The 26,535-nt window shown below is 40.3% G+C and overlaps 1 protein-coding gene across 1 annotated transcript in view; it reads left to right on the top strand.

Moving 5' to 3' along the window:
• The window catches only part of Cul5 (cullin 5), a 56,004-nt gene that overhangs the window by 16,257 nt on the left and 13,212 nt on the right, over nucleotides 1-26,535 (top strand). Inside the window, exons 4-12 of the mRNA XM_042683000.1 lie at nucleotides 5,000-5,176; nucleotides 8,034-8,175; nucleotides 11,073-11,218; nucleotides 11,301-11,381; nucleotides 13,047-13,140; nucleotides 16,071-16,201; nucleotides 16,640-16,747; nucleotides 24,508-24,572; nucleotides 25,428-25,560. Of these exons, the coding sequence (XP_042538934.1) occupies nucleotides 5,000-5,176; nucleotides 8,034-8,175; nucleotides 11,073-11,218; nucleotides 11,301-11,381; nucleotides 13,047-13,140; nucleotides 16,071-16,201; nucleotides 16,640-16,747; nucleotides 24,508-24,572; nucleotides 25,428-25,560 (1,077 nt within the window). The remainder of the gene's footprint in view (nucleotides 1-4,999; nucleotides 5,177-8,033; nucleotides 8,176-11,072; nucleotides 11,219-11,300; nucleotides 11,382-13,046; nucleotides 13,141-16,070; nucleotides 16,202-16,639; nucleotides 16,748-24,507; nucleotides 24,573-25,427; nucleotides 25,561-26,535) is intronic.

A 26,535-nucleotide genomic window follows, 5' to 3' on the forward strand; every position in this document is an offset into this window, starting at 1 on the left:
ATACAAACCTCATTTAGACATTTGGTCACATAGACATTAGCTTTTTGGTTTTTTTCACAGTTGTGGAGCTTAAACTCAGGGTTTTTGGGCTTTGTCCCTAAGCTTTTTTATTTAAGACTATTATTCTGTCACTTTGACCCATAGTAACATTTCCAGTTTTCTAGTGGTTAATTAGAGATAAGAGTCTAATGGACTTTTCTGCCCAGGTTGGCTTTGAACCATGATTTTCAGATCTCAGCCTTGTGAGTAGCTAGGATTACAGGTTTGAGCCACTAGCTTGTGGCAACAGTTTGTTTTTTTATTGTTACTTTTTTATTAATAGTCTGTCTTTTGGAAAGAAATAATGCAAAAATTAAAATACATTATTTTGAAACAGTAATACATGGTATTGCCCATGAAAATGAGTTCCTTACCACTTTATGAAGGAACCTAAGAGCATGAGATTATTTCCCTTTGTAATAATGTGAAGTGTGAAAGTAGAGGGCTAGAATTTCCTTTTTAGTTAAATTTTTAGGTCCATGTCATATACATTAGTAAAAGCTGTTTGTTAAAGATGTTAAAAATAGGAAGTAGTGCTGTGGCTCAGAGTGGTAGAGCACTAAGTTTAAGCCCGATTACCAACAAAAAAACCCCATAAAACCTAAAAACGTTAAATATTGCTGGTAACTGGTAGTTCATTATTGTAATTCTAGTTACGTAGGAGGCTGAGATCTGAGGATCATGGTTTGAAGCAAGTCTGCAGAAAAGTCCTGGAGACTTTAATCTCCGATTAGCCAGCAAAAAAGCTGGATTTGAGATGTGGTTCAATTGATAGAGGACCACTTTTTTTTTTCTCTCCAGTCTTAGGGCTTAAACTCAGGACCTAGGCACTGTCCCTGAGCTTCTTTTTTTTGTTTTTTTTGTTTTTTTGGGTCCGGTCGTGGGGCCTGAACTCTGGGCCTGGGCGCTGTCCCTCAGCTCTTCAGCTCAAGGCTAGCGCTCTACACTTGAGCCACAGCGCCACTTCCGGGGTTTTTTTTTTTTTTGCTTATGTGGTGCTGAGGAATCGAACCCAGGGCCTCTGGCATGCAAGGCAAGCGCTCTACCACTGAGCCACCTTCCCAGCCCCTCCCTGAGCTTCTTTGGCTCAAGGTTAACACTGTACCACTTTAGCCACAGCACCACTTCCAGCTTTTTCTATTTATGTGGTACTGAGGAATCAAACCTCAGGGCTTCAAGCATGTTAGCAAGCATTCTACCACTAAGCTACATTCCCAGCCCCAGAGAACCAGATTTGAGTGAAAAACCCAAAGGAGAGCACAAGGCCCTGAGTTCAAACCCCAGTAAAAGGACAAAGTGTAAATATTGTTAGCGCAGTATTTATGTTCATACATAATTATATGGTTTATACCTATAATTAATGCTACTTAGGCAGAGGTCCAAGAATAGTAGTTTGAGGCTAGCCCAGGCAAAGTTCACCAGACCCTAATTTCAACAAAAAATTCAGAGCACAATGATGTACATTTGTCATCCTAGCTGTGGTAGGAAGCATAAATAGGATTGTGATCCAGGCTGACCTGGCACAAAATGAGGCTTTATTTAAAAATAAAGCAAAAAGGACTGGGGGTGTTGCTCAGCTGGTAGGTAGATCACTTGTATAGCAAGTTTGAGACTAGTACCACTTAAAAAAAGATAAGTTTACTGCCTGGGAATTTGGCTTAATGGTAGAGTGCTTGCCTAGCATGCATGAAGCCCTGGGTTCAATTCCTCAGTATCACATAAACAGAAAAAGCTGGAAGTGATGCTGTGGCACAAGTGGTAGACTAACCTTGAACAAAAGAAGCTCAGGGACAGTTCCCAGGCCCTGAGTTCAAGCACCTTGATTGGAAAAAGAAAAAAAATATGTTTAATATTAAGGCTAGAGGTGTGGCTCTAGAGTGGCTCTAGAGTGCCTGGCTATTGAATAAGTTCAAGGCTGTGAGTTCAAAACCCTTTATTTTCCTCCTTTCCCTCCCTCTGCCAAAGTTAAGTATTAATGGTGATTTTGTAGTTGAAAATTATAAAGATTGAGTTTAAAGGAAGATCTTGAAACCAAATACATGATTGGTGTTTGATTAATGCTGCTTCTAGTCATTACCATAAAGGGGTAAGAATGCTCTCATTGCTACAAAATTGTCATCAATAACATCTTGATTTTTAATTAATTATACTTTAAAAAATTGTCTTTTAGTGAAAATCCTGTTTTCAAGCCTTACTGAGAAATTAAATATTTCAGTGTCATAATTCAGTTAAAACAAATTTTCTAGCTGGGTGCTTGTGGCTCATGCCTATAATTCTAGCTATTCAGAAGGCTGAGATCTGAGGATCACAGTTCAAAGCCAGCCTGGGCAGGAAAGTCTGTGAGACTTTTTTTTTTGGTCAGTCATAGGGCCTGAACTCTGGGCCTGGGCACTGTCCCTCAGCTCTTCAGCTCAAGGCTATTGTTCTATCACTTGAGCCACAGTGCTACTTTCAGCTTTTTTCTGCTTATGTGGTGCTGAGGAATTGAACCCAGGGCCTCATGCATGCGAGGCACGCACTCTACCACTGAACCAACTTCCCAGCACTGTGAGACTCTTATCTTTAATTAATTACCAGAAAACCAGAAATGGATCTATGGCTCAAAGTGGTACAATGCTAAACTTGAGCAAAAAAACTCAGAGACAGCGCCCAGGCCCTGAGTTCAAGCCCCATGACCGACAAAAAACAAACACAAAAGACCAATTGTTCTAGATAGAACTCATTTGGAAATACATTTTTCCACTTGAATTGGAAACATGAGCTTTCTTTCAAATGGATAGCATTTTGTTTTTCTAGAAATAATTGTATTGTTAACATGTTAAAAATATATCCAACAGTAGCAAACAAAATTTGTGAGCCTTTCGCTGTAACATGGCCCAGTAATAGACATCAGTAATATAGACATCAATAAGAATCAGAGGATGAAGTGGCACTGTGGCTTAAAGTGGTAGAGCGCTCACCTGGAGCTGAAGAGCTCAGGGACAGCACCCAGGCCCAGAGTTCAAGCCCCATGACTGACAAAAAATAAAATAAAGAATCAGAGGACGAATTTAGTTCCCCCAATTCAGCACTTAAACTGTAAGAATCGCAGCTGGGTGCCAATGGCTCATGCCCTTAATTCTAGACACTCTGAAGGCTGAGATTTGAGAATCTAGGTTCAAAGCCAACCTAGGGAGGAAAGTCCCAAGAGATTCTTACCTTTAACTACAAAAAAAGAGCTAGAAGTGGAACTGTGTCCTAAGTGGCAGAACAATAGCCTTGAGCAAAAGAAGCTCAGGAACATCACTCAGGCCTTGAGTTCAAGACCCAGGATGGGCCCTGCAGGAATAGCAGTGCCAGGTATGGATGTGTCATTTTTTAAAGAGTGTTAACCTCTTGCCAGGCACTGGTGCCTCACACCTTCTAGGAGCTGAGATCTGAGGATCAGGGTGTTCAGAGCCAACTCCTATAGAAAAGTCAGTGAGACCCTTATCTCCAGTTAACCATCAAAAATGCCTTATTAGAGACCCTCCAGTGTGGCTTCGCAGTGAGTGCAAAGCCTAGCAGAAGTGTAAGGCCCTGAATTTGAGCCCTGATTTTGTCACAAAAAAGAGATTTTGAACTCTTAAGAAAATGATGCTTTGTAAGTCATCTTACTAGAGAATATTTAGTTGAATGTGTATGGAAGTATCAGCCTTCCAAATGGGAAAGGCAGTGTGCACTGAAATGATTATTGTAGCATTATTGAAAATGAGACAAGAGTGACTGGCCTTAGCTCAGTGGTATGGTGCATGCTTAGAATCTCCAGTTCAGAAAAGAAAGAAGTAAGTGAATGGCAAAAAGGAGAAGTTAAACATACTAATTTTACTGCTTGGGAAGTTGAGGGGGGAGCTCTAGAGACTAGGAGTTTGAGACCAATATGGGTAACATAGCAAGACCTCATCTCAACTTCCCCTTTTCCCAAAGAAAACAAAAACGAGCTATACATTTCCTAGAAAATCATCAGAAAAATGGATTGGTTTTAGAGTAACATACCTTTTTTATTTTTTGTCCTGTTGATGGGACCCAGGACCCTCATCCATGCTAGCAAGGCATACTACCATTGAGCTCTACTGCCAGTCCAACACAACTATTTTGTGTGTTCATAATTTTGTGATTTCATATTTGGGGCTCAACTGACTTCACTGAACTTACTAATGCTGCCATAGTTGACGGTACTTTGTAGGGGCTCGGTGTTCCAAGGAGAGCTGGTCATGCGTTTCTTTGATTTCTCACTCGCAAAGAAAGTACCTTTTCAGATGACATTGCAATGGGTGAGAGCTCTTTCAGGTCAGGCTAGGCTTGGTCAGAGATGGTCACAGGTGCAGCCCAAATATCACCAGTGGGCATATAAATTCAGCTGTCTTAAAAAAAAAATTATTTTTGAGATATTGCCTACCATGTGTGAGACCCTAATTTTTAGTATATTGCGACCATCAGCTAGGTATTCTAGAATCTCTTCCTCACCCTAAAAAGAAACATCTATTAACAGTCACTCTGTCAGCCTTCCTTCTAGTTCCTGGCTACCATCAAACCACTAATCTGTTTTCTACCTGTGATTTTCCTGTGATTTTATGTATTCTTGACATTTCCTACAGAGTGGGATCATAAATTATGTGGTCTTTTGTGACTTTTTTCCCCCACTTGGGATACTGCATTCAAGATTTGTCTGTCATCAGTATTTTTTTGGGTAAATACTATTCCATTGTTTATCCGTTCATCAGTTGGTGGACAATTTAGATAGTTTCCACTTTTTAATCTGTTTTGACTAATACTGCTACCAGCATTTGTATACAAGATTTCCAGGAATACATATTTTAATTTCTCCTGGATAAAATGTGGTTGTGGTAAATGTGGTAAGTAAAACTAAAATTGTGGTACATAATGTTTTATTTTTAAAAGCTCCTACATATATTTTACTTTGATACTTTTCTTTTTTCAGCGAGTACTGAGCCATCAAGATGACACAGCTTTGCTAAAGGCTTATATTGTTGAGTGGCGGAAATTCTTTACACAATGCGATATTTTACCAAAACCTTTTTGTCAACTAGAGATTACTTTGCTGGGCAAACAGAACAGCAACAAAAAATCGAATATGGAAGATAGCATTGTTCGAAAGGTAAGTCAATTTTCTCCCATAGTTTTGCTAATAATCCTTAGAAGGAATTACTTGAAGGCATTTCAAAGGTTTTTCTTTTTACTTCTTCCTGGGTGTTATTGAACATATTTGTCATTCTTCCTGGGGAGCTTCAGCTTCAGATTTACCTCCTTCAGTTTTTCTTTTTCCTTTTGACTTTACCTGTTTTGTTTTCAGCATTTTGCTTCATTCCCTATTCCCTCTTTGTATATTTATCTTCCTGTAGATTAAATGACTTTTTTCTGTCAAAAATTCTTTTACTATGTTGTCTTCATAAAACTTTGTGTTTAATTATGGCTACAGTGCTGTCAACTTCTTAATCTTTTGTTTCTAGTTTTTTGTTTTTTGTTTTTTTTTTTTGGTCGGTCGTGGGGCTTGAACTCTGGGCCTGGGCGCTGTCTTTGTGCTCTTCAGCCCAAGGCAAGCACTCTACTGCTTGAGCCACAGCACCACTTCCAGTTTTCTAGTGGTTTATTGGAGATAAGAGTCTCACGGACTTTTCTGCCTGGGCTGACTTTGAACCATGATCCTCAGATCTCAGCCTCCTGAGTAGCTAGGATTACAGGCGTGAGCCACTGGTGCCCAGCTTTGTTTCTAGTTATTATAAACTCAATATGCATTTTGGTCATTTTCATAGTTTCTAATTAAAAGTTCATGCCAAAAACTGGTCATGATTCAATAGAAGGAATTCGGCCCTGAATGTGAAGGGGTCCCAGATTTCCTTTTCCACTCTGAATTATTCTTCAACCTTTTGAATATAATCCGATTTTTATGTATAGGTGGTGCTGGAGATTGAACCCAGGTCCTCACACATACTGAGTACATACTTTATTGCTTACATACTCAGTTATTACTAGAGATTGATAATAGAAAGAATGGCCATTTGAATTTTAAATAACTTGCAGTTTGCTGTGGTGGTTGTAGTAACAAATTTAAGCATTACAATAGTGTGATCTGGGCATTGTTGACGCATCCCAGTCTTTTTCTTTTTTGCAAGGTCCTGTGGTTTGAACTCGGGGCTTGGGCACTGTCTCTTGAGTTTCTTTTGCTCAGGGCTAGCACTCTACCACTTGAGTCACAGTTCTACTTCCAGCTTTTTGATAATTTATTGGAGATAAGAATTTCATTGGGGGCTGGGAAGGTGGCCCAGTGGTAGAGTGCTTGCCTTGCATGCATGAGGCCCGCGGTTCGATTCCTCAGCACCACATAAGCAGAAAAAGCTGCAAGTGGCACTTTGGCTCAAGGGGTAGAGTGCTAGCCTTGAGCTGAAGAGCTGAGGGACAGCGCCCAGGCCCAGAATCAAACCCCACAACTGATCAAAACAAAAAAAGAATTTCATTGGTTTTCCTGCCCAGCCTGGCTTTGAACTGCAATCCTCAGATCTCAGTCTCCTGAGTAGTGAGGATTACAGGTGTGAGCCACCAGCACCCAGCAAGAAATGTTCTCTTTACCAGACTTAACTGTAACCCCTCTGTATATCACCTTTATAATAACAATTAAAACATTAAAAAAAATAAAGTGACCTGTATCCAAACTCTGAAGATTGAGTTACTGGGAAAAATACAGTAGTCTTAGGTATATAGTGATCAGTAGTAACTTGACCCTTGCTGTTAGTGCTGCTGTTGTAGCTGATGTGTGAGACAAAGTTAGGAGCACTGACATGTCCTCACCGGTGGGGGGGGGGGGGGGGCTGTGTGTGTGTGTGTGTGTGTGTGTGTGTGTGTGTGTGTGTGTGTGTGTGTGTGTGTGTGTGTGTGTGTATAATTTCTCTCATTTTGATGGACATCTATAAGGGAGATTTGCATTTATCATCATACACTAATTGTACAAGGAGGTTTCATATGGTATTTTTGTAGATATATATGCTATACTTTGACCAAGTCCCCTCCCCTCATTGTGTTCCTTCTCTCTCTCATTTCCCTTTTCAAATAGCAATTAGTGGGCTGCATTCTGCTATCTTGATGTATATTTATAACTTATTGCAATCTTACTTTCCTCTGCTAATTCCTTCCCCTAGATAACCCTCACGTTCATGTCCAGTGTTCCTACAAAGTTTCTGCACTTTTAAGATGTCAGTACTGATAAGAATCTGAGGGTATTCTATTTGTATTTATTTATTTTTTTAAGTTTTTTGGTCAGTCGTGGAGCTTGAACTCTTTGCTTGGGCGCTGAAATGACCATCCTATTTATTTTTATTTGTATTTATTTATTTTTTAATTTTTGTGAGGGTATTCTAAACATACCAATATTTCTGAAATTTGACTTCGAACTATAGAAGAAGTAATACTTTCCTTACATAATTGTATTTAATTTTTTTTTTTTCTGGTCCTGGGGCTTGAACTCAAGGCCTGAGCACTGTCCCTGAGCCTTTTTGTGCTCAAGGCGAGCACTCTACAACTTGGGCAAGCCACAGCGCCAATTCTTTTTCTGAGTGTTATTGGAGTCTCATGGGGGTCTTTTCTGCCCAAGCTGGCAGTCCTCAGATCTCAGCCTCCTGAGTAGCTAGGATTACAGGTGTGAGCTACTGGTACCTGGCTGTATTTAATTTAATTTTTACAATACTAGAACTTTGTATCTTACTCTATTTTACACATAAGAAGGCAGGTGAGTAAGTAACAGAACTGAGATTCAGGCTTACCTCAAACTCAGACTTGTGTCTGATTCTGAAATTCTTGTTTTTTACCCACATGTTACATACACTATTTTGCTAAAGTAGTCAGATGAAAATTGCAGCATGAGTATGGTGGTGTTGGTTTTTTGGTACTAAAATTTGTGTGTGCATATTTGATAATTTGTATACTGATAATTGAAATTATACCCTGTTTTCTTATCTTCCTAGCTTATGCTTGACACATGGAATGAATCCATTTTTTCAAATATAAAAAATAGACTTCAAGATAGTGCAATGAAGCTGGTTCATGCTGAACGATTAGGAGAAGCTTTCGATTCTCAGCTGGTTATTGGAGTAAGAGAATCTTATGGTATGTTCTTACACCTCCCCCCCTCCTGGGGTTTGAACTCAGGGCCTTGTAGTTGCTTGGCTTGATTGATCAGCTGGCACTCTACAGCTTGATCCACACCTCCAGCACAGCTGTTTGCTAGTTATTTTGGTGATGGAGCCTCACTGACTTCTCTGCTTGGCCTGGCTTTAAGTTGTAATCCTCTGGATCCTCCTGAGTAGCCAGTTGTATGAGTATATAAAGTCACATTACATTTCTTGTGCAAATGCTTTTTTTTTTTTTTCCAAATGCTTTTTTATTGTAAGAATATACAGGTGATAATTTTGCTTAAAGAAACCTATAAAAGGGGCTGGGAAGGTGGCTCAGTGGTAGAGCGCTTGCCTTGCATGCATGAGGCCCTGGGTTCAATTCCTCAGCACCACATAAGCAAAAAGAAAAAAGCCAGAAGTGGTGCTGTGGCTCAAGTGGTAGAGCCTCTAGCCTTGTGCTGAAGAGCTGAGGGACAGCGCCCAGGCCCAGAGTTCAGGCCCCACGACTGGATCCCCCCCCCCAAAAAAAAACTATAAAAGTTGATATTCATGTGGTTTGTATTATTTCTTTGTATTATTTCTGCTAAAAAATTAATTTCAGTAAGCTAAACTTAAAAAATACAAATAAGTCCATAGTTCATAAAAGGTAACTGGTTTTGTCTTTATGTTTTTGTGAAGTTCCTCACATGTATATGCTTTTTCTTTCTGACCATGATGTTTTCTTTTCTTTTTTTTTTTCCAGTCCTGGGGCTTGAACTCAGGGCCTGGGCACTGTCTCTGAGCTTCCATTGCTTGAGCCACAGCGCCACTTCTGGCTTTTTCAGTGTATGTGGTACTGAGGAATTGAACCCAGGGCTTCATGCATGCTAGGCAAGCACTCTACCACTAAGCCACATTCCCAGCTGATGTTTTCATTTGTTCTTTCAGTCTCATAGTGTGCTTTGACTTAGAATGTTCTTCTTGCTCTTTGGTTTCTAATTTGCCAAAATCCTTTTTCCTCATGGAGGTCCTTTCTAATTTACCAACTAGGTTAGAGCCCATCACTTAGAGCTTTCTAGGACCTTTGTTTCCCTGATACAGTCCTTTTGTGATAGGACCTTGCTTATACTGGCTCTTTACTGAACCAGAATGCCTGGTACAAAATTACTCTCAATATCCAATATGTGTTTATGGAATTAGTGATTAAGCCTTTTAAGTTTTCATTACTGCTGCTCCTAAAACTTACTCATATTATCCTTATTTCATCTGCTACAGTTTAGATGTCTATAAAGTCTATGTCTAAACATGTAAAACTGTTCGTACAGGAATTCTTTGGGGATCATTTAATGCATTTACTGTTCACAGACTGATAGTACTGTTTTATTGTATCTTACTTTGTGGTAGTAGGAATTGAACCCAGCACCACATGCTTGCTAGGGAAGTGCACTACCAGTTGAGCTGCATCCCCAGTCCTTGATTGTTTTCTGTTTGTTTTTCTTTTGTTTTTGTTTGTGTTTTTTTTTTTGCCGGTCGTGGGGCTTGAACTCTGGGCCTGGGCACTATCCCTCAGCTCTTCAGCTCAAGGCTAGCTCTCTACCACCTGAGCCACAGCACCCACTTCCGGCTTTTTCTGCTTATGTGGTGCTGAAGAATGGAACCCAGGGCCTCATGTGTGCAAGGCGAGCACTCTACCACTGAGCCACCTTCCCAGCCCCTTTATTTGTTTTTGTTTCTTGATGGTACTGGGTTTGAATTCAGGTCCTCATGCTTGTTAGGAAGGCCATCTTATCCATTGAGCTACTCCATTAGCCCTTTTTTTTCCCTGGCTTTTTGAGGTAGGGTTTTGTTCTATGCCTGAGCCAGCTTTAGCTTAAGTAACTAGTATTACAGACTTGAACTACTGTGCTCAGCTTGGTATTCTTTCTGCTTAACTCTTTCATGCTAGGTCTTCCTAAATTTGTGGCTACTTAGTTTGATATTTGAGGTCTCCACAGCCATTCCTAATTTAGCATGCTACTTTATCTTCTATTAGCTTTATAATCACCTTAGACAACCTACTTATTGTAGTTTGTGTTCTGCTTCTGAATATGTACTTACCTGATTGTGTTTGCAAAATACTATAGTGTAAGATTCATTTTAAACCTCATCTGTGAATAGTTTCTTTTTTATTCTCTTTAAGAAATATAACACATAAGATATTTGATCATTTTTTAAAAATTCTTTTTTGTGAATAATTTCTTTTCTTTTTGGTCATGGGGCTTGAACTTTGGGCCTGGGCCCTGTCCCCCAGCCCTTCATCTCAAGGCTAGCGCTTTACCATTTGAGCAAGAATCGAACCCAGGGCCACATGCATGCAAGGCAAGCACTCTGCCACTGAGCCACCTTCCCAGCCCTGTGAATAGTTTCTTAGTAGCCAGTGGGCCACATGCATGCAAGGCAAGCACTCTGCCACTGAGCCACCTTCCCAGCCCTGTGAATAGTTTCTTAGTAGCCAGTGTCTTTCCTATCCAAAGCTAAAATATTGGTCTATTATAATACTATGTAATATTATTATATATAACATATACTGTATAAATAGTATATGTTATTATACTATAGTATAATATATATTATGTACACAATATATATAACATGTACATGATATATTATACATGTATATGTATAATATATAATATATGTATAATATATAATATCTATAATATATATTATATATTATACTATATATAGTATTGTTACTTTACTCTTTTTGTGATATTTTTGCAAGATGATTTTGTTTTACATGTTTATGTGTTTTTGTGAGCATTGTCATCTTACTCATATTGGCTCCTTAAATTTGCTCATTTGTTGTACTCAAAATACTGATTGAGATCATAATGAAAAGTTGTTTTTTTTTTTTCTTCTATTTTTCAGTTAACCTTTGTTCTAATCCTGAGGATAAACTTCAGATTTATAGGGATAATTTTGAGAAGGCATACTTGGACTCAACAGAGAGATTTTATAGAACACAAGCACCCTCATATTTACAACAAAATGGTGTACAGAATTATATGAAATATGTAAGTCAGGATGCAATACATTTGACAATTTGAGCTCTTTTCTTGATACTTTTAAAATGATTGCTACCTTGTTTCCGGGCAGGCAGATGCTAAATTAAAAGAAGAAGAAAAACGAGCATTGCGCTATTTAGAAACAAGACGAGAATGTAACTCTGTTGAAGCAGTAAGTCATCTTTTAATTGTATTCCTTTTTATGAGAATTTTTCAAGTAATATAGCACAGGGATGGCAAATACATGACACTTATGATACTATCATCTTTCTCATGTCTGACCTACTTTCCTAATTATAGACCTTCCTCTATGAGCAGAAACACAGTTCTAAAGGTACCTAACTCAGAATATATTGTCCTTCAGAACTGGTATGTAAAATAAAATCTTTTCCATCTCTGCTCTAAATTCTGTTATACTTAATGAATATTTAATTTTTCATCATTTTCATAATCAAAGATAATAACTATGCTAGACATTTTCTTTTACAAAACGAGGAGTTCATTTGGGTGTGCTTAAGGAAGAAATAAGAATCAAGGTATACTTTTTACTTAGTAGGTATGTATTTAAGCAGGGAAGAAATACAAAAGAGGATTGAAGTGATCTGTACTTGGGAACTGACCTTCTTGGTAGGATGGACCAATTTGTGATGAAGATAGACCTCTACCAATCTCCCTGTTTTCCTTTTTGCCTAGTTAAAAGTTTCCTCAAGAATTTTTCAGTACACAGACATGTGTGCAATGGCTTGTTAATGAATGTTCATTCTTTTTTTTTTTTTTTTTTGTCGGTCGTGGGGCTTGAACTCTGGGCCTGGGCGTTGTCCCTCAGCTCTTCAGCTCAAGGCGAGCGCTCTACCACTTGAGCTACAGCACCACTTCCGGTTTTCTGGTGGTTTATTGGAGATAGGAGTCTCACGGTCTCTCCTGCCCGGGCTGGCTTTGAACCGCGATCCTCAGATCTCAGCCTCCTGAGTAGCTAAGATTACAGGCGTGAGCCACCAGCGCCTGGCTGAATGTTCATTCTTAAAGGAATTATAATCCTAATTCTAAAACAGATTCCCTCCAAATAAGGGTTAACAGGTTCATTTGTTCTTTTTGCTTTTATATATATAATTTTTTCTCCTTCTTTTGGGGCTTTTTTTTTTTTTTTTTTTTGGCCATTCTGGGGCTTGAATTCAGGGCTTGGGAACTGTCCCTGAGCTTCTTTTCTTTTTGTCCATCGTGGGGCTTGAACTCTGGGCCTGGGCGCTGTCCCTCAGCTCTTCAGCTCAAAGCGAGCGCTCTACCACTTGAGCTACAGCGCCACTTCCGGTTTTCTGGTGGTTTATTGGAGATAGGAGTCTCACGATCTCTCCTGCCCGGGCTGGCTTTGAACCTCGATCCTCAGATCTCAGCCTCCTGAGTAGCTAGGATTACAGGCGTGAGCCACCAGCGCCCGGCTCCTGAGCTTCTTTTCCTCAAGGCTAGCACTCTACCACTTGAGCCACAGCTCCACTTCCAGCTTTTTCTGTTTATGTGGTACTGTGGAATCGAACCCAAGGCTTCATGCATGCTAAGCAAGCACTCTACCACTAAGCCACCTTCCCAGTCCTCCTTTGGGGTTTTTTGTTAAAATTATTACAGTAAACCTACGTTCTATAGCTTTTCCCTTAGGAAGAACTATACATTAGTAAACTAGTGTAGATTATGCACTCACTATCAGCAGTTCTGTAGTCAAGGTAAGCTAAATCTTCTTTTGAACACATTTTTCTGTGGAACAGTATGGTTTCCTTTTGTGATGGTAATAGATTTGTGCTATAAAGTTTGAGATTAGCCTCAACTAACATTTGCTCTATTTCAGCTCATGGAATGCTGTGTAAATGCCCTGGTGACATCATTTAAAGAGACTATCTTAGCAGAATGCCAAGGCATGATCAAACGAAATGAAACTGAAAGTAGGTAAAACATAATGTAAAACATAAAACATTATATATCATAATCTAAGCTGGATGCGGGTGATTCATGCCTGTAATCCTAGCTACTCAGGAGTCTGAGATCTGAGAATTGTTGTTCAAAGCCAGACTGGGCAGGAAAGTCTATAATACTCTTATCTGTAGTTATCTCCAATTAACTTCCAAAAAGTTGATGGTGGGGCTGGGACTCTAGTGGTAGAGTGGTAGCCTTAAGCAATAAAAAGCTCAGAGACAGTGCGTAGGCCCTGAGTTCAAACCTCTGGACTGACTGAAAACAAATAAAAAGATACTATAATCTTTTAGGAAATTATCTTTGAATCAGATCACTTGATAAAATGTTGTCAGATTGTTCTTTTAAACTTATGTATATTTACTACAGTGAGTTATGTGTGATTAAAGAAAATGATGAAATATTTTAACACCAGAACTACTGCTAAAAAGTTTCCACACTTAAGTCATAAACATTTTCCTCTGTTAAGTATCAGTGAGTGTGTGTGTGTGTGTGTGTGCGCGCGCATGTGTGCATGTGTGACTGTGTGGGTGTGTTTGTGCATGCATGTGTGTAGAATTTCTGCTTTTTTTCTTAAAGGCAGAACTTCCCATTGAAAGTTGTAAACATATAGTTTAGGGTAAAGGTATTTGACTTGCACAGGACCTTGTGGCTACTCTTTAGCAAATAATAAAACACTCCATGATAATATATTTTGTCCCTTTTCCTCCCCCAGAATTTAAATGTTTTCCTAATAAAGGTATGTTTTGGAAAGTAGCAGTTATATTAAAAAAAAGGAAAAATTTATTAATTTCCCTAATATTCTGAGAAAATAATTTTTAACATTTTGATGTATTCTCCAGATTATTGTGTCTAACTGCAGGGTCTAGTTTTAATACCTGGTTGCAATTAAAATACACATTTTAGCTTGTAAATTCATAGTCTCTTTAGGAGCAGTTATATAGTTCAAAGCAAATTACTTATTGCTGTAACTGAAATACTTGGATTTTTATATGCCAACCTTAGTAGTTAAGTCTGATCCATGTAAGATTTCCTACAAAAGTATATAGTGATACTAATACTGTGTGGTATTGTTTTGTGATGGTCAATTAAATAATATAATGTGAAAAAGTGTTTTAGAAATGGAAAATCGTTTATGGATACAATTTTATGTTAGCTTTAGTAAAGTTTCTCATATAATTATTGCTCATATTTTTTTAACCTTTTCATGAATATTGCAACTTTATGAAGTATACCAGCTTGTGGGTAAACTTTTATATTCTATGTTTGAGACAGGGTCTGGCCACATAGTGTAGGCTAGCCTGTGTTGGCCTGAAACTCAAAATTGTGCTGTCTCAGTCTCCTGAGTGTTGTGACTGTAGGTGTGCACTACCACTCCCCAGTACTTTTTTTGCCAGTCTTGGAGCTTGAACTCAAGGCCTGGGCATTGTCCTTGAGCTGCTTTTGCTCAAGGCTAGCACTCTGCTAATTGAGCCACAGCAACACTTTTGGGTTTTTCTGTCTTATGTGGTACTGAGAAATTGAACCCAGGGCTTCATGCATGCTAGGTAAGCACTCTACCACTAAGACACATTCCCAGCCCCTGTAATACTTTTTATATTAAAAAATACTGATTTTGCCAGGTGCTGGTGACTCAAGTCTGTAATCCTAGCTACTCAGGAGGCTGAGATATGATTGTGGTTCAAAGCTAGCCTGAGCAGGAACATTTGTGAGACTCTTATCTCCAGTTAACCACCAGAAAACTGGAAATGGTACTGTGGCTCAAGTGGTAGAGTGCTTGCCTTGAGCTGAAGAGTTCAGAGGATAGTGCCCAGGTCCAGAGTTTAAGACCCGTGACCAGCAAAAAAAAAAAAAATCATTCCATCTGTGTCAGTGGCTCATGCCTGTAATCTTAGCTACTTAGGAGGCTGAGATCTGAGGATCACAGTTCAAAGCTAGCCAGGGCAAGAAAGTCTGTGAGGCTCTTACCTCCAATTAGCCACCAAAATACCAGAAGTGATGTGTGGCTCCAAGTTTTAGAGCACTAGCCTTGAGCAGAAAAGCTCAGGGACAGCACCGAGGCTCTGAGTTCAAGCCCCATGACTAACGTCCTCCCCCCCACAAAAATCCCAAAAAACAAAAAACAACAAAATCCAACTGAGCAGGTTAAGAACTTTTTTTTTTTTTTTTTTTTTTTGGTCCGGTCGTGGGGCCTGAACTCTGGGCCTGGGCGCTGTCCCTCAGCTCAAGGCTAGTGCGCTACCACTTGAGCCATAGCGCCACTTCCGGCTTTTTTCTTTTTGCTTATATGGTGCTGGGGAATCGAACCCAGGGCCTCAGGCATACAAGGCTAGCGTTCTACCACTGAGCCACCTTCCCAGCCCCAGGTTAAGAACTTCTTAACTGTAGTAGCTTCTAAACTAATTGTACCAACAGAAAAGTATTTTTTTTTTTTCAATTTAAACCTCATCTGTGAATAGTTTCTTTTTTATTCTCTTTAACAAATAAAATACATGAAGATATTTGATCATTTTTTAAAATTCTTTTTTTTTTTTTTTTAAATAGTTTCTTTCTTTCTTTTTTTTTTTTTTTTTTTTTTTTGGTCATGGGGCCTGAACTCTGGGCCTGGGCACTGTCCCTCAGCTCATCAGCTCAAGGCTAGCTCTCTACCACTTGAGCCATAATGCCACTTCCGCCTTTTTCTGTTTATATGATGTTGAGGAATCAAACCAGGGCCTTGTGCATGCAAGGCAAGCGCTCTACCATTGAGCCAATTTCCCAGCCCCCAGAATAATATTAATATTACAAATCTCCATCTAATGTTTCTTCAAATTCTTACTGCCATAGATATTTTGTGGTATAAATCAGAGAAAATTTATTCTAGTGAGTAAAATGATGATGTGAGTATGTTCTGTCCTTTCAGAGTTACATTTGATGTTTTCCTTGATGGACAAAGTTCTGAATGGGATAGAGCCAATGTTGAAAGACTTGGAGGAACATATCATTAGTGCTGGCCTGGCAGATATGGTAGCAGCTGCTGAAACTATTACTACTGTAAGTTTTTTTCCTGGTCTTTTTTTTTTTTTTTTTTTTTAATTCTGTCCCTGAGCCTTGTTGCTCAAGGCTAGCACTCTACCGCTGGAGCTACAGCTCTACTTCCATCCAGCCTTTTAGTGGTTACCTGGAGGTAATAAGAGGCTCAGGGATTTTTCTTCCCAGGCTGGTTTTGAACTGTGATCCTAAGATCTTAGCCTCCTAAAATTACAGGTGTGAGCCACTGGTGCCCAGCTCTAGGTTATTTTTTTCAAATGAAAGGTTATTTAAAATGGTAATTTAGTCAGCAAAATAAGAATGTTGAAACACCTTTTGATTTTATTTTTAAGAAAATGTTCTCCAATTTTCAAATTGTAGTTCATTAAAATTATATTTTTTCTTTATTTTTATTATTTTCTTTGTAAAACTAAATTGAATATAAAATACATTTTTTTTCAGGACTCTGAGAAATATGTTGAGCAGTTACTTACATTATTTAATAGATTTAGTAAACTTGTCAAAGAAGCTTTTCAAGATGATCCACGATTTCTCACTGCCAGAGATAAGGTAAAGATTTCTGTATGTTAACATTTTGTCATGTGTAAATTATAATTTACTTTTAACAAGTTTGTATTGTTATGCCATTAAATTAAAACTACAATTGGCAACTTAATTTTTCCTGAGTGGACATCTACTGTTTTCATTATTTGGTTTGGCATATGTTTTTGTAAGCATTGGAGGTAGCCTCCTCGAATAGAATTTAGCTAGAAAGTTGTTCTTGTCTTCATTTTTTCAAAAATGTTCTCCTATTTCTGAATATTACCAACAGTTGGGTTCATAACTCTTTTTTAAGACGTAGCTCAAAGTATATTTCCCTGAAACTTATATTCTGCCTCCTACCACACCTCCTCCCCAGCCAAGTTGATTTCTCTACTCTTTCCTATCAACTCCTGGGCTCCCACGAGAGTTGATTCCAAATTTCTATTTGCTTTGCCAGGAAGCTTGGTGCAAAATATATTATTTGTTTATATCCTCAGTAAATAGGATGAAGATAACTAAACATCAAGTTGTCCTTTAAGTGTTAGCTTTTTGTTTCCCCTTCTCACTTTTTTTTTATTGATCAGTTATGGTGCTTGGACTCTGAGCCTGGGCGCTGTGCTTCAGCTCTTTAGTTCAAGGCAAGTGCTCTACCACTTGAGCCACTTCTGGTTTTCTGGTGGTTTATTGGAGATAAGAGTCTTCTGGACTTTCCTGCTGGGTTGGCTTTGAACCACCATCCTCAGACCTCAGCCTCCTGAGTAGCTAGGATTACTCAAGTAACTTTTTTTTTTTTTGCCAGTTCTAGGGCTTGAACTCAGGGCCTGGGCACTGTTCCTGAGTTGCTTTTGCTCAAGGCTAATAGTCTAGCTCTACCACTTGAGCCACAATGCCACTACCAGCATTTTTAGTTTATGTGGTACTGAGGAATTAAACCCAGGGCCACATGCATGCAAGGCAAGCACTCTACCACTGATCCACCTTCTCAGCCCCTCAAGTAATTTTTTGTGTGTGTATGTATTGGTCCTGGAGCTTGAACTCAGGGCTTGGATGCTGTCCCTGAGCTTCTTTTGCTCAAGACTATCACTCTACCACTTGAGCCATAGCTCTGCTTCTGGCTTTTGTGATGTTTAATTTTGGTGTAAGAATCTCACAGTCTTTCCTTCCCTGGGCTGGCTTGGAACCATGAACCTCAGACCTCAGACTCCTAAATAGCTATGATTATAGGCATGAGCCATTGATGAGCCTGACTTTAGTTAAACTCTTTTACATCCCAGAATTTTTGCTTTTGACTTTAAAAGTACAATTACTTTTCCATCAGACTTTTTCCTTAATTCTTTTTTGTGTACTTAATTATATAAGTAGGGAAATAATGGAATATGGAAGTGGTGGGATGATTTGAAGTCAAATTGAGTAGTCTGCTGAGGCTTCTGAAGGGACATTTGACCAAGTCAGTAGAGAAAGTCACATGGCTTTTTGAGGGAGGAGTATCATCCATATGCAGAAAAATCTCTGTCCTTTTCCAGGAATAGCAGAAGAGGTTACTGTGGCTAGCATATTGAGAAGCCAGCTCAGGAACCATGCTAATGAATTGGTTTTACTCTTAGTTGGATGGGAAGCTATTGGAATATTTTAAACAGTAGTAGGACTTGACTTTCATTTTAATTATACTATTGCAAAAAAGAAAAAAAAAAGGCTGAAGGAAGCTGGTGATGCAGACCAATAATCCTAGACGTCAGAGTCAGAGGCAAGAGGATTGCTAGTCCCAAGCTAGCTTGGCCTAAGCAGCAAGAAATTGTCTTTAAAGAAAAAAACAATAAGTTGATGTTAGGGAAATGAACCCTAAGATATGTATTCAAATGTTTTTTTCTTTCATGCGATTGTTTCTGACATATTTATAAGATTATTTCTTTGTTGCTTTGTATGTCCCTTCCCCACGATATAACCCCTGCTTTCACTGTATTTGATGGCGGTATAATTTGTGGAGGGGAAGGGAAAAAACAAATGGTTTAATAGGGATATAGGTGGACCCATTGCAACAATGAGATGTACAAGTCATTATGTTGAAAACGAACTTTACAACTTTGTTGGGGGGGGGAAGGAGGGGAAGAGGAGGATTGGGTGGGGGGCGAGGGGGAGGATAGGAAGGGATGGGAAGGGGAAACAAAGGAGGAGGCTACAATGCTTGATAAAAAATGTACTCATCTTACCCATGTAATTGTAACCCCTCTGTACAGTATTTTCACAATTAAAAAAAAAAAAAAAGAAACAGAACTGGAGGGAGTCAAGCGAAAAACAAGAAAACAGAGTAAGAATGCATTTAAATTAGTAAAGTAATTACTGACTTCTCAGAGTGATGGTTCGTGGAAGAGGTTGTCAGAAGTGTTTTCTTTTGGAATCACAATCCCCAGATCTCCGCTTTTTCTCTCACCTTTTTTTTTTTTTTGGTCGGTTGTGGGGCTTGAACTCTGGGCCTGGGCTCTGTCCCTCAACTCTTTAGCTCAAGGCTAGTGTTCTACCACTTGAGCCACAGCGCCACTTCCGGTTTTGTGAGTGGTTTATTGGAGATGAGAGTCTCGAATACTTTCCTTCCCGGGCTGGCTTTGAACCGCTATCTTCAGATCTCAGCTTCCTGAATAGTTAGGATTACAGACGTCAGCCACCCATGCCCGCTCACTTTTTTGTTGTTGTTGTTGGCCTGAACTCTGGGCTTGAGTGCTATCCCTCAGCTCTTCAGCTCAAGGCTAGCGCTCTACCACTTGAAACACAGCACCACTGCTGGCCTTTTCTGCTTATGTGGTGCTGAGGAATTGAACCCAGGGCCTCATGCATGCAAGGCAAGCGCTCTACCACTGAGCTACCTTCTTAGCCCCTCACTTTTTTTTTTTATATGAATATTTTACTTGGGAAATTCAAGTAACACAGTTTGTGAAGATGGGGGAAGAAGAAAATTAAAGGAGAAGATTGTAGGTAATACCAGTTGTAGTATGATTTCAACAGTGAGTTTTAATCTGCAAAGAAATTTTTTAAAACTGTTCAAAGTTTCCCCAACTCAAGCCAGGCTCTGGTGGCTCATGCCTATAATCTTAGCAACTCAGGCAGCTGAGATCTGAGAATTGTTGTTTGAAGCTGGCCCTTGTAGGAAAAAAACCTGGGAGATTTCTTACCTCCCATTAATTTCCAAATAAAGCCAGAAGTGGGAGCTGTGGCCCATATGAGCAAAAAAGCTCAGAGACAGTGCTCAGACCCTGGACTGGCATCAAAAAGTAAAAAAAAAAACCAGGTGCTTGTGTTTATAATCCTATAATCTTAGCTACTCAGGAAGCTGAGATCTGAGGATTGAGGTTCAAAGCCAGGCTGGGCGTGAAAGTCTATGAGACTCTTAATCTCTAACCACCAGAAAACTGGAAGTTGCACTGTGACTCAAGTGGTAGAGCATTCGCCTTGAGCTGAAGAGCTGAGGAACAGTGCCTAGGCCCGGAGTTCCAAGCTCCACAACTGACCGTCCCTCTCTCCCCCCCAAAAAATTCCCTACCCAGGAATTGTTCGTTCCTGGACATTTTTAGTGGAGTGCATAGGCAGTAACAGATTTCCATAATTTTACATTCCAGTCTGTATACTGACAGAAGTCTACAGATTTGGAAGAGGCTTGGCAACATTTGTTAAATAAGTCCTGTAGTTTGGCAATTGAAAGATGTTTTGGCTGACCCCTTTCTCAGCTCATAAATTCTGTCTTTGTCATTCCTGAACTAATGGTTGCCATGCCACTGCCATCTTACTCAGGTTCTCAAAATTAATGTCCTGATGTTTTGGTTTTTTTTTTCTAGTTGCACATTTAGATATGAACCATGGTATGATAAGATATATGTACATGTGCATACACAGAACAAAAAGGTTACTCTAAAGGAAATTATTTTAGAATTACTTAGGGAAGGAAGAAAAAGAAAAGGAGACAACATGCAAGACTGGAAGTCTGTTTCATATGTGTACTGTGCTGGTTAAGACTTGGAGAAACAAGCTTTGGGGGGAGAGCTACAGAGAAATCACAAACTCAGTTTTGAGCAGATTGACTTTGAAATGTGTGTTGATCATCCAAGTGGTAATGTTGAGTGTGAGTTTGAGGGAATGGTGCTTTTGCATATAGATGTTTTTCAAAGCACTGACGTTGCTTGTGATTACCAATCATATGTGAAGATGAAGAAGAGAAAACAGCTGGGCGCTGGTGGCTCACTCCTATAATCCTAGCTACTCAGGAGGCTGAGATCTGAGGATCGCAGTTCAAAGCCAGCCTGGGCAGGAAAGTTACTGAGACTCTCTTTGTTTTTGTTTTTGGTCGGTTGTGGGGCTTGAACTCTGGGCTTGGGCGCTGTCCCTGCGCTCTTCGGATTGAGCCACAGCGCCACTTACGGTTTTCTAGTGGTTTATTGGATAAGAGTCTCACGGACTTTCCTGCTCAGGCTGGCTTTGAACCGTGATCCTCAGATCTCAGCCTCCTGAGTAGCTAGGATTACAGGCATGAGTCACCGGTGCCCAGCTTCCTGAGCTTCTTTTGCTCAAGGCTAGTTTACCACTTGAGCCACAGTGCCACTTTCGTATTTTTCTGCTTATGTGGTGCTGAGGAATTGAACCCAGAGCTTCATGCATGCTAGTCAAGCACACTACCACTAAGCCACATTCCCAGCCCTAGCCTAAGGTATTGTTATGTTTAGTTCTTTCAAAAATGAAGAAGTGGGCTGGGAAGGTGGCTCAGTGGTAGAGTGATTGCCTTGCATTCATGAGGCTGTGGGTTCGATTGTTCAGCATCACATAAGCAGAAGAAAAAAAAAGCCGGAAGTGGCGCTGTGGCTCAAGTGGTAGAGTGCTAGCTTTAAGCTGAAGAGCTGAGGAATAGCGCCCAGGCCCAGAGTTCAGGACCCATGACCGGACCCTCACCTCCCCCCAAAAAGTTAAAAAAAATGAAGAAGTATTTTTAAAAGTATATTCTGGAGGTAGTGCGGTGGCTCAATAGGTAGAATGCTCGCCTTAAGCTAAAGAGTTCAGGGATAGGAGCTGGGAAGGTGGCTCCGTGGTAGAGCACTTGCCTTGCATGCATGAGGCCCTGGGTTCTATTCCTCAGCACCACATAAGCAAAAAGAAAAAAGCCAGAAGTGGGGCTAGGAGGTGGCTCAGTGGTAGAGCGCTTGCCTTGCAGGCATGAGGCCCTGGGTTCGATTCCTCAGGACCACATAAGCAAAAAGAAAAAAAGCTGGAAGTGGCACTGTGGCTCAAGTGGTAGAGTGCTAGCCTTGAGCCGAAGAGCTGAGGGTCAGCGCCCAGGCCCAGAGTTCAGACCCCACGACCGGACCCCCCCCCCAAAAAAAAAAAAAAAGTTCAGGGATAGCACCCAGGCACAGAGTTCAAGCCCCATGACTGACAAAAAAGAAAAAAAAAAGTATTTAGGTAGCTGTACAAAGGAGTTTGAATTCAGCACATCAGTTTGTGAGTACAATATATTTTGATCTATGTCACCCCTTCCATCCTTCTCCCAAGGCATCCTTTCTTGAGGCCCAAGAGAATGCCTAGGAGAGTGCTAGAAAACATGGAGAAACAAGGTGTAATCTGCTGTTGTAAAATGCTACTGGTGGATCAGCTAAGAAGGAGGTGAATCATTGTCACTGGCAACAGGGAGGTTGACTTTCCTTTTTTTTTTCACTTTTTTTTTAAATTGTGAAAATACTGTACAGAGGGGTTACAATTACATGAGCAAGATAATGAGTACATTTTTTATCAAGCATTGTAGCTTCCTCCTTTGTTTCCCCTCCCCTCCCATCCTCCCCCCGCCCCCCGGAGGTTGACTTTTCTAATAGTTGAGTGGACTATGGATTATGGTTTGAAAGTTAATTAATTACTATGGTTTATAGTTAGAGGGTAGGAAAAAAAAAACTAGGGGTACTAGTTACATAATTTTCTAGGAGATTAGCTAAAAAGGAAGCAAGGAGGGCTGGGAAGGTGGCTCAGTGGTAGAGCGCTTGTCTTGCATGCATGAGGCCCTGGGTTCAATTCCTCAGCACCACATAAGAAAAAAAGAAAAAAGCCGGAAGTGGTGCTGTGGCTCAAGTAGTAGAGCGCTAGCCTTGAGCTGAAGAGCTGAGTGAGGGACAACACCCAGGCCCAGAGTTCAGGCCCCCCGACACGACCCCCCCCCCTCCCCCAAAAAAAAACCAAAAAGCGAGGAAAGGGTCATTAATTCAAGATAGACAAGACATTTTTTTTCTTATTGTTTGTGGGGCTTGAACTCTAGGCCTGGGTGCTGTTCTGAGCTCTTCAGCTCAAGACAAGCACTCTACCACTTTGAGCCACAGTGCTACTTCCTGGTTTCTGGTGGTTGATTGGAGATAAGAGTCTCACGGATTTTTATGCCAGGGCTGGCTTTGAACTGCAATCCTAGATCTCAACCTCCTAAGTAGCTAGGATTATAGGCATGAGCCACCAGCACCTGGCTAAGAGACCTTTTTTAAGATGTGAAAAATAGCAATATACTTTTGGTTGTGAGGCTGCAGTAACAGTGGAGAGGGAAAAATAGATGTAGGAATGTAGAAGAAGAAATGATTGGACAAAGGTGGCTCAGTGGTAGAGCGCTTGCCTTGCATGCCTGAGGCCCTGGGTTCAATTTCTCAGCATCACATAAGCAAAAAGAAAAAAGCCGGAAGTGGCGCTCTGGCACAAGTGGTAGAGCGCTAGCCTTGAGCTGAAGAGTTGAGGGACAGAGCCCAGGCCCAGAGTTCAGGCCCCACAACCGGATCTCCCCACCCCCCCAAAAAAAAGAAGAAATGATTACTTCCCTCAGTAAAACAGGAAGCCATAGCTTTTTTTTGGATCATGGGTCTTGACCTCTGGATGTTGTCCCTCAGCTCTTCAGCTCAAGCCTAGTGCTCTACCACTTGAGTACCACTTTGGGTTTTCTGGTTGTTATTGGAGATAAGTCTCATGGGCTTTTCTGCCCAGGCTGGCTTTGAACCATGATCCTCAGATCTCAGCCTCTTGAGTAGCTAGGATTACAAGTCTGAGCCATCGGCACCGAGCAGTTTTTTTTGGGAGGGGGTGGCGGTGGGGGTGTACATAGGGAATATTGGAAGTTTGAAGAAAAAATTGTTTAGGAGAATAGGAAACTGCACAAGAGAAAATGGGTGTGGGGTGTCAGGAAGCATGAAGTCCCTTACTTGAGATTAGTGATGGTTAACATGGCAAAGAATATGCATTATAGTAAGTTAGATGGCTTGAAAAAGGCTTCTATTAGGCCAGATGTATCATTGAAAATACACACTGGCAGACAGGTGCCGGTGGCTCAAAAAGAAACTAGAAGCTGAGTGCCAGTGTCTTAAGCCTGTAATCCTAGCTACTCAGGAGGCTGAAATCTAGAGAATCACAGTTTGAAGCCAGCCCAGGCAGAAAAGTCTGAGAGACTCCCATCTCAAAAACAACCCATTAGAAAGCAGGGCTAGAGGGCATGGCCCAAGTAAGAGTCAGCAGAGCAAGCCAAGTGAAGTCCAAAGTCCTGAGTTAAAACTCTAGTATTGACACATAAGGGTGCAGAGGAGGCTTAGTAATAATAATAAAGTACATGCTTTGGACATACATAAAGTACATACATTGGACATTCAAGTCAATCCCTAGTACCATGTGAAAGGAAAGAACAAACATAACCACTTGATTCATATTTTTATGTAGTTTTGAAAGTCTTCACAACTTGTCAGCATATTTTAAGTATTTAAGTATAGCAATTATATTCTATTTCAAATTATTTTTTACAGGCTTATAAAGCAGTTGTTAATGATGCTACCATATTTAAACTTGAACTACCGTTGAAGCAGAAAGGGTAAGTTTCGTAAAACCATACGTTAAAAATAACTGTGGGGGTCTGTAGTACTTGTTACTGGGTTTGCAGGGCTCTCTATTTCCCTGTAAGGTTTGGTTCTTTGTTTTATTTTGTGAGACAGGTTCTTGTGACATATCTTAGGCTGATCCCAAACTTTTTTTTTTTTTTTTTTGGGTCCGGTTGTGGGGCCTGAACTCTGGGCCTGGGCTCTGTCCCTCAGCTCTTCAGCTCAAGGCTAGCACTCTACCACTTGAGCCACAGCGCCACTTCCAGCTTTTCTTTTTCTTCTGCTTATGTGGTGCTGAGGAATCAAACGCAGAGCCTCGTGCATGCAAGGCAAGCGCTCTACCACTGAGCCACCTTCCCAGCCCGATCCCAAACTTTTGATCTTGTTTCTTCCTCCTGACTACTAAGATCAAGTGTGTGCGACCATTCCTGGCTAGCTTTTTTTTTTTAAAACTAGGACTTGAACTCAGGGACTGAGTTCTAGCTGCTCAGGAGGCTGAGATTTGAGGATCGTGGTTCAAAACCATCCCGAGTAGGAACATCCATGAGACTCTTATCTCCAATTAATCACCAAAAAGCTTGGTGGAAGTGGAGCTGTGGCTCAAATTTTAGATTGCTAGCCTTCAGCACAAAAGCTCAGGGATAGTGCCCAGGCCCTGAGTTCAACCCCCAGGATTGACAAAAATAGTTACATACTCTAGACATTGTACTCATATAAGTATCAGCCTTAATTACTATTTGTCATAAGAGCTTTTTAAATGATTCAATGAAAGTAAGGAGTTTGTGAAAAATTGGGTTTAGAAAAGCAATATTTGCTAACATCAATTTCCATCAACTTTTTTTTTCTAGAGTGGGATTGAAAACTCAACCTGAATCAAAATGCCCTGAGTTACTTGCCAATTACTGTGACATGTTGCTGAGAAAAACACCATTAAGCAAAAAACTAACCTCTGAAGAAATTGAAGCAAAGCTCAAAGAAGTGGTACATAGTTTTTTTAATATATATGAAAAAAATTTTTTTTAAGACCAGAGAAAGATTTATGACTTGTAGTGGTAAGGAGAGCACAGCAGTTATTTTCAAAGCAATTCCCTGCAACACAGGCAAACATGAAGTTTTCTGTATTTCTGTTTTGTGGGTTTTTCTTAGTGCCAGTCCTGGGGCTTGAATTCAGCCTGGATGCTGTCCCTGAGCTTCTTGTGCTCAAAGCTTGTGGTCTACTGCTTGAGCCACGGTGCTTTTTCTGAGTAGTTTATTGGAGATAAGAGTCTCGCAGAATTTCCTGCCCAGGCTGGCTTCTAACTGCGATCCTCACATCTCATCCTCCTGAGTAGGATTACAGGCATGAGTCAGTCAGTGGTACCTAGCTTGTGTTTCAGATTTTCTAATTATCTTACTTTGAGCATTTTGCTTTTTAGACATTCTGTAATATCAGAAAAGTTTTTAAGCAATTGTTATTATGAACTTTGCTGCTGCTGTAGCTCTACAGGATATTTATTTTGTCTATGGCGGGGGGCGGGGGGGGGGTAGGGTGGGCTTGAACTCTGGGCCTGGTGCTGTTCGTTAGCTCAAGGTGAAAGTTCTACCACTTGAGCCACAGTGCCACTTCCAGTTTTCAGGTTGTTAATTGGAGATAAAAGTCTCATGGACTTTCCTGCTTGGGCTGGCTTTGAACCATGATCCTCATTCTCAGTCTCCTGAGTAGCTAGGATTACAGGCGTGAGCCACTGACACCCAGCAAAAGGTATTTATTTTTTCTAACAAAGAAATTTTATTCTATAGTTGTCTGAAAGGAAAACAGTCTTTCCCTCCTCTCAGTTTTTGGTGATGGTGTAGACCTTAAACTTGCTAGATGAGCACTGTACCACTGAGCTGCATGCCATCCATTAGTTTTTTGAAATGGGGTCTTTCTTGTGGTTGTTCTTCTTTTTTTTTTCCTCTCTTTTTATTTTTGATGGG

The sequence above is a fragment of the Dipodomys spectabilis genome, unplaced genomic scaffold (genome assembly GCF_019054845.1).
Source record: "Dipodomys spectabilis isolate Male_0828 unplaced genomic scaffold, ASM1905484v1 ptg000076l, whole genome shotgun sequence".
Classification (NCBI taxonomy): Eukaryota; Metazoa; Chordata; class Mammalia; order Rodentia; family Heteromyidae; genus Dipodomys; species Dipodomys spectabilis.